Source organism: Rissa tridactyla, chromosome 13, assembly GCF_028500815.1.
Source record: "Rissa tridactyla isolate bRisTri1 chromosome 13, bRisTri1.patW.cur.20221130, whole genome shotgun sequence".
Taxonomy (NCBI): Eukaryota; Metazoa; Chordata; class Aves; order Charadriiformes; family Laridae; genus Rissa; species Rissa tridactyla.
This window is the reverse complement of record NC_071478.1, coordinates 10946764-10958363: the sequence shown is the minus strand read 5'-3', so window position 1 is coordinate 10958363 and position 11600 is coordinate 10946764. Positions and strand designations below refer to the sequence as shown.

General features: G+C 39.8%; 1 protein-coding gene across 1 annotated transcript; it reads right to left on the bottom strand.

Moving 5' to 3' along the window:
• Positions 1-43: 43 nt before the first annotated feature.
• LOC128917176 (solute carrier family 2, facilitated glucose transporter member 11-like) lies at positions 44-10542 on the bottom strand. Its single transcript, XM_054219835.1, has 12 exons — positions 10391-10542; positions 9361-9459; positions 8449-8609; positions 7431-7555; positions 6942-7071; positions 6182-6330; positions 5591-5778; positions 4420-4530; positions 3752-3853; positions 3194-3269; positions 1777-1904; positions 44-1440 (listed from the first exon to the last, which is right to left on the bottom strand). The coding sequence occupies exons 1-12, from the start codon at positions 10412-10414 to the stop codon at positions 1234-1236; spliced, it is 1500 nt and encodes a 499-aa protein (XP_054075810.1). The 5' UTR covers positions 10415-10542; the 3' UTR covers positions 44-1233.
• Between the last annotated feature and the right edge of the window lie 1058 nt (positions 10543-11600).

Sequence of the window (11600 nt, the reverse complement as noted above, 5' to 3'; positions counted from 1 at the left end):
AATGATAATCAATGTGAATGGTTAAACTGCAGAAAGATAGGACTTGTGGTCCTACTAAACAGGAGGCATGGTACACCATTTGGAACTGTTACAGAAAATGGAAAAGTAATTGATTGTCCTATACGAAGGTAGAAGGGTTTGGGGAGGGAAGTGATTGGATGCTGCAGTGGTCAGCAGGATTAACAACTCCTGAATAGCGGCAGTAAAGGGGTGGTGTGGAGCACAGCAGTGCTGATGCGCGCTAGTAGAGTGCAATGTGTCCTAGGCCAGTACACAGCTAGCAGAAATTTGCTGTCACAGCTTCTGCTTTTCTTTCTTGGAGCAGTTAATTATTTATAAAATGGACTAAATTTTCAAAGTGTCTACTCTCTCAGTACTGTCTCAAAGTGTCTTACTCCCTGTCTCACTCCAGGGCTCTGGTCCTCTAGCTCTCAGCACTGCCTGTATGTTTTATGTTTGTTAACCCTTGTGCCATCCACGAGGTACCCAGAATAAGGCTGAGAGCATTGCTTACACTACAGAAACTTGCTCCAGATTTTGCTATAACTGAAATGCATGGAGGGTGCAGTCAGTTTGCTCCAGAGGATGCAGGTGAGAGTTCTTCTGTACCAATTGCCCAGGGATCAGGGCTAATCCCTGACAGTCATTATAGGGACAATCAGGACATACAGTTACTTGATGTCAGCTCGAGAAAACAGAACAAAATTGAGTTATCTTTGTTATTCTACTTGGTATTTGTTTATGTGGTGTGTTCATGATCGATACTATGTCCTTTACAGTGTGATATCATCAAGAGATTACATGAAAATTGTTTGCAAGATCTGTGTTTATGTTTCATCCTCTCTTCATCCTGCTCTTAATCCTGAGCAGAGCTTTCTTACAAAATAAGAAACACAGAGACAAATCCTGCTTCTTTAAAATGATAGCAAAGGAGAAAGACTTGGAATAAAATTGATGTGTTATGCCTGAAAATTATTTTCATGTGCTAGTCCTGAGAAGTGCCTGGAGTTAATAATGTCTTCCTGCTACAGAGCTGTTCTAGGAAGGAGACACGGTCTCTCACCATGAAAAGCAAAGATGAATATAAGATAGGACTGCTTGAATTAATGACAAGCTATCTGTGCATTACTTATTGGATTACATTTTACTGAGAAAAGTCCATGTTAAGGTTTAGCTTTCAGTTCAATTTTGAGACAGGGCTTTTTGTCAGTGGAAGTTGCTTATGGTGGCCTATCAGAGCTTGGTGCAGAATGTCTTTTCTTCAGTAGCATTCTTCTCCACAGTCTGATGACGTTTCTTCTTAAATTGACGTGTTTTGAATTCTTCTGTGATTTCAGAAGTTGACTTCCCTTTTGTTTCTGGGAGAAACAGGTAGATGAGAACCGCTGAAATGATCAGGACACCAATAAAGATGAGGAAGCAAAAAGGACCAAGAAGCATCTGGAGATAAAAATAGAATAAGATGAGTGATTTCACTGGCAACACGTGCCCCTGTAGATTCTTGAAAATTCTTGATTTGTCCCTGTGAAATGAGGAATAAGTTGATTTTACAGAAGCAATATTTATTTATCTTTTCAATTTATTCTTGAGGCAGCAGAGGAATGTCTGAAGTCTAGGGAAATGTTTTACATAAATGGCCTCCATGTGCCAGTAGCAACAAGGGATTCACAGCTTTGATCATCCACAAGGCATTTCATCCTACTCCCTGTCCAGACCAGCCTAGAAAACCAGTTTAAATTGATAGAGTCAAAGGAAAATTTGAATGAAATTACATACGACAGCAAAGGGGAAAATCATTCCAGTGAAAGTGAGGCCTAGCCAAATGACGATTCCACCAATTACAAAAGCGGAGGACCTTGTTGAGAGCGTGAAGATTTCATTCATGACGGATGTGACGGCTCCAGCTGAGGAAAAACCATAAAAAAACAGTAAACCCATTGTTGTAGTTAACCATATTCTTCAAAGTGAGTGAACTGATGTCACTGGTCAAACGCGGCCGCAGTAAGTCAGGATACTGTGAGATCATATAAATTTGGGCAGCACAGACATCTCTATCTGAATTCCCCTACAGACTTCTCTTACAGTCCATGGAGAGAGAGGGACACCCCTGATGTCCACCTAAGATGTATAAAATATGGAGATGAATGGCCCTGATGATGGCCTATTTCTCTCCATTGCCCATAGGAGACACCTGGGTTCTGCTACCGTGGGAATTCTGTTAGGTTTTCAAGACATTCATGGTCCTCATGTACAGCCCTTACAATTATGAAGGCTGTCATTTGAATTTGGAGACTGTAATAACTAAACTAGGACAAGTATAGGACACGGGGTAATGGCCTCAAACTAAAAAAAGGTAGATTTAGATTGGATATCAGGAAGAAAGTCTTTACTGTAAGGGTGGTGAGGCACTGGAACAGGCTGCCCAGGGAAGCTGTCAATGCCCCATCCCTGGAACTGTTCAAGGCCAGGCCGCATGAAGCTTTGAGCAGCCTGGTCTAGTGGGAGGTGTCCCTGCCCAGGGCAGGAGGGTTGGAACGAGATCATCTTTAAGGTCCCTTCCAGCCTGAACCATTCTGTGATTCTGTGAACAGTAATGTTTAGTCAGGGAACTTTCAGAGTAAATACTCGTCTTAGGTGAGTGACATCCTAATAGAGGGCTGTAAGTTTGGTTCTGTCATTACCCATGTAGGTGGTTCAGAGTGACATTAAGAGAGGATGAAAAAGGATAGAGCAATGCTAAGAGACAGACTATACATGCTATCAGGTATCCTTCTTTAATAGAGTAGGATTTTACACATGAGCTGAGAAAACTCTGGTATTTTAGAAGAGGCTACCTCTGCCCTTAGACAAAGACAGAGATGGACCAGTTGCAGCTGTATGCACTGAACAGCATTCATATCCTCCAAAACAAGTTGATTAACAAGTATTTTTTTGGCTTGAACCTGTAATCCACTGAGAGGAAACAGGGTCCTGATTCATCAGGGTCTGAATCGTTTCAAGTAATTTGTTAAAGAAATTGTTTCTTGGGTCATTAATTCGTCAAAAATTGGGGCTTCCCCAATTTCAGTCCAAACTAAGCTGTTGATTTTTGAAGAGACATTCACACAGTCTGGTTCCCTTTCCATGCATCCATGGCCTGTGCTTATCCTCATGGCCTAGGGTTTCCTGTTGCTGCTTTTATTGTTGTACTCACCTGGTCCTATTCCATAGGCAATAAGGAATAAAAAGATGAGAACAACACTGCAGTAACGCATCCAGAGGAATTTATCCTAGACAAAGGCAAAAGGAGGGAAGAGAATGAAATTTAATATTATAGATGTAATGCAGCTGATCAATACATATAGGAGAAGCAATATTTATGAAAAAGCCCACAACGCTGGATCCTGTAGTAGATGCTCACTAGAACTACTTATCTCTCTGTACTGAACACAGTGGAAGGCCAAAAGTAGCCTGCAGTGTCATATCTACAGAGGTGATCTAAACTGCACCTTGGTCTGAAAAACAAGTAACGAATTCCAAGCTAATGATAGCATGGGGAAAATTGTTACTGATTTAACGTAATTACCTTATTGAATTAGACAACTTCAGAGAAATGTTTAAATCTCTTGTGAACCACAAGAGATGAGGCTATGAGTTTGTATTCGGAAGATATTCTGACCTACTATTTTGGACATGGAAGCCAAGGCTGACTATCTGCTGTCTGCACAAAAAATGCTGATGCAGGTCCACCCCCAGAGAAACATTTGCTTACGCCCAGTAGAAGGCTTGTTTCAAGCAACACCAGTATCAGTGCCATCAGCAAATAACCACCCCACAGGAGTATCCGACGTCCAAAACGATCGATAATGGAGCTCTGAAGAGTAGAAAATAATTGCGTATCACTGGAAGCATGGCAAAATCCAGTTGTCAGCTGTCCAGCCAATCAAACATTCTTCTTGAGTTCTTTTTACTTTGGAGAACACAAATCTTATTGGTACCAAGTCTGATATTTTATTGAGTTCCTCCTAGCACCTCTAATGCTATGAATTACCGTTGCTGCCCGGCATTGCAGCTACTTCTTTATAAACACTGTAATACATGGAAGCATGCAATGATTCCATTTGAATACGTATTTATACACAAATATATGGAAATAAGTATATATATTTATGATGATATGATGATATATTTGAATGATATTTCATTTATATCTGTATGAGTAAGAGAGGGATTTTTATATGAAATTATGGAGAATGAAGATGGGAAAAAAGATGTAAAAGGATAAAATTTGGAGCAGATGGTAACAACCACTTTACAGATTTATGCAGTGCCACAGAAAAATTCTTTAGTTCACAAAGAAAAGATTAATTTTCTTTAAGGAATAATAGACTCAACTCACATGTACTTTACCTCTTAAAGCCCCAGAAAGATCTGACTTACACAGAAGATGACAGAGACAAGCTCGGAGATTGCTACTCCTAGAGATACATATGGAATTATGCTTTCTTGCAGGTTGGCTGTCTGAAAAATTTCCGAGGTGTAAAAGGTGATCTGGGAAATAAGAAACATTTTTTAAATTAAGCAAAGTCAATAAATGTGATATGTGCTCATTCAGCATCATTTTGAACTAGATTTGTCATCACTGCAAAACCGACAGTACATTATTGGGGTTTGCTGGAGATGGCATACCTACTTGAGGTGTTAAAAATCTAAATGTTAATGGAGATGAAGAAAAGGGATTTGAAAGCCCAGGAAAAAAAAGGAGTTGAAAGGAGCATACTGCCTGTAAGACAGGGGAGAAAGATGTTGTTTTGACAAAGAGGAAGAGGAAAAGAACAAGATAGGCAGTGAGGAAAAAGAAAAGCAGGTCTCAGTCATACTAGACCATACATCGTCATACAAATAGTTGATTCTGTCACTGTTTTCCAGTTGCTAAGCAGAAGCTGCTCATCTGCAAGGTTCCTGATGGACTGGGCACCATTTCCCTGTCAGCAGAGAGCAGAGGTGCCTTCTCTGCCCACATTGCTGGGAATTAAAATGAACAAGCTCTAACAGAGTGCACAGGCTTAAATAAGGCTTATCGGAAGAGACCCATAGGCAAGTGATAAAAATGACGTCCAGGGGAATGACTACTAGCTTGTGCTGTATTGAGCTCAGCCACTTTGTATACTTAAATGACTGGAAGGAAATAGTTTCATGGATAAATCTCCGTTATCAAGTAAAATGAAAGTTGGATGGCAATAGCTGGATATCTGCTACTGCAGAAGTCAAAGAAAATAGAGATGTATGTCTAGATAAATAGATCTCTGGGCTGTAGCAAGCCTTAGGGCATTTATAACCCTTTCTCCTACAGAGTCTTTGATAATACCACTGGGGAATGAACACAACAGTGCCCTTGCAGAACTTTTGCTGAGTTGAATCTCTTGTGTTCCCACCCTAGAAGTTCCCATAAAGGTAGGAAGAATACTAGTGATGATACCACAGAGCTTCACTGACGGTTAGCTCTGTGTGAGGAGGAATAACGTAGATCCAGAGGAAAGTGACAAGTTGGAATTGTGGCACTTTGATTACTTCATAGTAGATCTACACATGGAAATAGGGTATACTCAACTGCACTCAGGCCACAGAACTGTAGACTCAGTAAAAGAAGGAGCATGGTACTCAGCTGCGGATATACAGATGGTTCTTTCAGCACCTCTAGGACGTTCATGATTTTGATGCCTTTTGTTACAGCCTTTTCCTTCATCATATCATCAAACTCTGTATGATAATTCCCTTCTCCCCAGAGTTGCTTCATGGCTACAGAAGAGACAGAACAAAGAATACTCCTCCATCATCTGATCCACTCGGTTCTGTGTTTTTCAGCTTTTAATGATGTTTGCAACATTTTCAGTTCAGTACATGCTTTGATTCATCAGTCACTGAGGAAAGAACTAGAGCATGGCTTAATGGAACATGCTGACATTGCCCTGGAAAATGGCTTTCAGCTTGCTGTAGTATTTAGGGGTAAATCTTAAATATTTCTGATTATTCCTTTTAGTCTGGAGTAATATAATTCAATACTATGATCTTTACAAGATCTTTAATCATGTAATTATCAAGAAGCCTGTGTTTGGCTAATAGAAAAGCTGTTTCTCTCTATTAGCTTCAATTTGCCAAGAGTTACAGTGTAACAAATGAAGTATCTAAAGTTTTATTTTACCTTTCAAACAACCAGCCTTGTCTCCTTTTTGCAGCAAGAGATAGGGAGGGGACTCAGGAAAGAATGGCAAAAAAAGCAGTTGAATCAATGCCAACAACCCAGAGAAGGACAATAGCACATTCCACATGTCTTCAGTTCCTAAGAGATCTCTATGAAAGGATGTTAGAGTGTGTTTATAGTCCAGTACAATTACAGTCTATAACTAGTCTATAACTAGTTTGGCTAGCTAAATAGACACAATATACATACAGACCTTGAAAAGATAAATTGAAATAGAAGATGTTTAGGTAGTGAAAGGAAAACAGACTAATACTTTAGTTCTACTGCAAGACTGAATTTTTTCTCATAATTTGAATACTTCCTAAAGACAATGGAGTTTGAATATTCCCACAAGAGCTTTCTGAACCAATACTGCCATTCTGTATGAGGTTATCAAGAAATTAGCAATGATTTCAGATATCAAAAGTTTACTAAGAGTGTTTACATACAATCTTTTCTTATTAACTTCAGCAGAGAGACCACACCTCCAGAGAGGGATACATCCTCTCTTAAGAGAAGGGCCTTTCTCTCTTCAGTGAATAACAAGGGAACCTCAGTGACTGGTATTGGGTAGATGCTTCCTTTTTGAGAGCTGTAGTTAATCTAAGTAAAACCCCACCCTTAGTGTATGTCCATTTCTAGGATTGGGGGAAAAAACATTTTCCTGCCATACAGAATAAAAATAAATAGAAAATAGGATGAGAAGGGGTGGCACAAGTACCGTAATCCAAGAATTCTTGCTACAGCTTTTCCTAGTGCAAGAAACACAGAGGAGGTCACATTTACAAATCCACGCAACTTCTTCGGTGAGATCTCTCCAGCATACTGAACATGGGCATTCATATTTATTCCTAAAGCAAAGGAAACAGGACAGACCTAAAGCTATAGAAAGCAAGACAGAAGGTCCCTTTTAATTTCACCTTCAGCTAAAGGTAGTTCTCTCCTCTCTCTTCTGAACTGTTTGCTATATATCCTCCACAATATTAGGCTGAAAATGTACCTTTTACTTTAATCAAGATGTTTAGCTAATCCATCAGATATCTCTCTCTCAACAAGACCTCTTGAAGGCAAAGGACAGCTCATCTTACCTTTTCCCAATCTGTTCCTTGTTCCACTGAGGCTACTGTGCATGCCTGGGTACTCCCAGCAGGAAGATTTCTGTATCCACCCCAAAGAAGTCACATTAACATCGAGTAGTGGGGAGTCCTACCAGCACCGATGCCCTCTAGGAAGCGCCCAATCAGGATCATCTCAAAGGATTTGGCTCTCCTACTGAAGCCAGTATGCAGCATAGCTACTAGTAGGACCACGTCATTGACCAGCAGACATTTCTTCCTGCAACAGCGAACAACACACAGGTATCATCTGTGTTTTACTTTTTCATTTTTGACTGATGTCTCCCTGTTCTCTGGATTTACAGACCAAGCTGTGGCAATGTTTAAATCCATTGCTTATAGGACAACCATAGGACAACCATATCAGATTATGAAAAGGCATGTTGTCTTTGCAGGGGAGTGGAAAGGGAGAAGCTAGTTTCCTCTTTTCCACGTTAACACTATGTGAACACACCATGAGGCTGAAGGAAATTCCTGCATGATAAATACTGACAAGGATTGGTCTTTTTCACTTCTTTCTTCTGGGCAAGGTTCCCCTCTCAAACCCTGCACGTGTCCCCAGAACAAGGCAAATCTAACTTCACTGAGAACTTGCTTCACGGCCCACCTCAAGCTAGGGAGTTCTGGCTTTGTCCTTTATGGATACCCTCAAAGAGAGGGTTCTGAATGTGACCTGAAGGATTTCTGCTTATCTTTGCTGAAACTCTGATTATTCTTACAGAGAAATGAACTTGCACAAAAGGCTGTGCGATCAATTAAAAAAAAAAAAAGAAAAAAAAAGAAAAAAAAAGCTTTGGCCTGCAGAATATCTATCCTATTCTGCACTACTGCAGTGCTGTTGGGCTCCCTAGGGCATTATTGCCCAATAAAGAAATTTCAGAGATTTATTTTTTACTAAAATTTCAGAAAAAATATAGGAATTGTATGGCATCAAAAACTGTGAAAAGGGAATCAGAAATAGTTGCATATTCTTGTCTCTCTAACGTACCTAGCTGTAGTTATACATGCTGAGTAGAGTTAATTCTGCACCAGAAGGGGGCAGTGAGAATTCTGACATCCATTATATTAGGTGAGTAATTTTTAATTGCTTCCCTTGCTGGGGAATATACTTACTTTCCATATTTTGCAGTCAGGTACCCACTACACAGACACCCTATCATTCCACCTACACAGTATATAGACACGATGAAGGACCACAATAATGTGAGTGTCTCCTCATGCAGCACAGAACCGTATCGCTCCATCCAAGTTTCGTTGATAAACTTCTTAATGTACTGGGACAGAAAAAGAGATTTTCATTCCACTGAGGCACTAATTACAATAGTTCTTCATTATATTTACAACTTAAAATTTAGATTAATAGTCATTACTAAAAGCTTGGCTGTGGGACTCATTTGCAAATTAGGACTGATATTTCCTCTCATACAGACTAATAGTGTAAGAGAATATTTCAAAAATTAATTATACTTTTTAGTCTGTTCAATGCTGGCTCTCCTACACCAAAATATTGTGAGCGTTTATTGAATCTTGTGAAATGGAAATGTTACTGAGTGCAAGTAGAGGATAGAAAGAGAAAAGGGCTGAACTGAAGGATGAGACTCCATCAGCTAGTTTTTAACCTTTTTCTTCATGGCATAATCTTTAAGGAGTGTGCTTCAATATGTTGTTTGTACACATTGTTAATTTTTCATTTTAGAGATGCTGGAGAGGTTTTATAAAAGAAAAATAATAGTTTAAGGAGCCACTGAAGCTTCCATTGTCCCTCCATTCAGCTATAGACCACAGCAGCAACAGTGTTGCTTTTCCATTTTTTTCAGCCTTTCTGATATTCTGTGGAAAGTTGTCTTTGGAGTACAGCTCCTAACATTCATGCCAACTTCTCTGACAGTGGACAGTATGGGACTGGAAAGAGCTGGGAATAAACTCATATAGCAACACCTAACAGATTTTTAGAGCGTCTTCAATGCGTAAGGCCTAGCCCCTGAAGAGCAGTTACAGATGTGATTTTATGAAGGCCTTTCTTACCGGAGAAGTGTAATTGATCACAGACATCTGAAAACCAGATAGGTGGGTTCCACCAATTCCTAGCACCATAATCATTAGCAATAACTTCCGGTATTGAACCTGCCAAAGATGACGAAACACACCCTAAGTTCCTGATACCAGCATGGCTTTCAGACCATGAGTTAATTTATGACATCTTATATCTTCACATTTCTATAATTAAGAAGCCTTTAAAATGCAAAAATCAATTTTGAATTTTTCAATAATCAAGAAAAAATTGCTGGGAAATTGTTAAGATACAAATCTGTGGATTCCTTTATATTCCTCTCATGGTTATTAGAGCCTGAAAAGATGCTGTCTTTAATTCTGTTAGTTCTGCTAGCCACAGAAATTAAAAAAAAAAAATCATAAAAGCATTGTTTAGGTAGTTTGTGTTTGCTTTTGTACTAGTAAGAAGCTACAGCTTTCTTGGATCCATTTTTTCCTTCAACTTTGCCTCCTAAGAGACATTGTTCACTGGTTTCCAGAGATTAATCAAATCTATCCTCTTAAAACTTAAGTTTGTTTACACTTCAGTTTTATTATCCCCATAGAAAACTGCATCTTTAGAGCCCCTACTCAAATGACTCCTATTTGAAATGCTGTGTTTCCACGATGTACACTAGATTTTAGAGCATTGTTCACAAGCACATATGTTTTCAGGCATTAGTCAGGTCACACTCTAAACAGATGAAGATCTTCAAATATCCTTGAGAGTGCAGGGTTTTTTCTGTTTTGTCTTTTTCACCACTACTGTTTTCTCTCTATTCCTCAAAATGCCTATTCTTTCCTGGTTTCCCAGGTCCTCTTTAAAACATCTCACTCTTTTGTATTTATTTTTTCTAGAGATGCCGTGTAGTCAGTCTTATTGCTGAATCCATGTTGTCCCCAACATGTGCCCTGTTGCTCATTTCTGTTACAAGAAAGACTGTTTGATTCCCTTTGCTGTAATCTTTAAAGATCACGCTGCTGTTAGTGACTAGGGCTAGAAGACAAGAAGCTGGATACTCACCAGGTCTGAGAGGAAACCAGCCATTTCCTCTTGAAAACCTGCCTGCTCTGAGAGCCCTTGTCAAGTCTGTCAGATGAGAGATATGTTTTCTATGCTTAGACTATAAGAAGTTGGGATCATAGCACAGAAGTTAAATTCTAACTATGTTGGTTTTGCTGAATTTTGTTCTCCTGCAACACTGGCCAGGAACTCTTCTTGCTGGTTTAATTATTCTAAGACCCAGATATGCCAAGCCAATTACAACATCAGTAAATGTTTATCCCTCTTGTATTGGGATTGCTCCCCCTTATTCACACTGCTAAAAAACCTGCGTGTTCCTGTTGTGTGTGAGGGTCAGACAGTGCTACCATCTTTCCTTCAGGGGAGCAGAGTCCCTATTCACCTCTCTGACAAGCAGCTTAGGCAGAGTGTTTCCCCCCTCTCCAGTCTACTACAGAGATAAGCCACTTCATTCTGTAGCTGAGCTGTTATGCCTCTTTACTTACATGCTATGAGATTTTCAGTTGCTTGATGTGATTTGAGTAATTTCCCAGTTGCAGGACATGAAGTACCTGAATATTGGCATATTGGGTCCTTGCTAACACCAGGTTCTTTACTGAGGGTCACACTGTTTCCAGAACCACTCAGAAGCCTCACTCTTCCCTCTCTACAACAATGAAGATGGCCTACTGTGTGGCAGAGCAGGATGCTCATTTTGTTCTGGTTTAAGATTTGATTTTAAGAACTATTTTTCACCTTAAGAAAAATTATTTTGAATCAACCAAAGACTTGACTCTTTACAAGGAGTGTAACTTAATTCTTGCTTCAGGCTTATATGTATTAAATATAACATTTTGTACTACATTGAATGCAGCATAGCTCACTCTATACTACTAAGATTTAACTGTCTGTGGCTAGTGCCAAAAGGGGAGGCTGGAAGGTGAGGTTACAGTTCTGAAGGCAACAGAAGCTTTGCTCAGGAGCCCGGTGGAAGCACTGGCATTCCTCCTACAGTTTGCTTTTCGTGTTACAGTGACTGCTACTGTCCCCTGAGCTGTGTGCCCTGCAGCACAGGGCGAGCTTGCTGAGTCACACCTTGACCTTTCTCCTGCTGGATGTCCCACTAATGCTCTTTCCAAATCCTTCGCCTGAGTGCCTTGTTGCACATCAGTATACGGTGAAATAATTCAAGCTGAATTCTTCTTTCCACCTATTCCATTTTCCTTCTCCC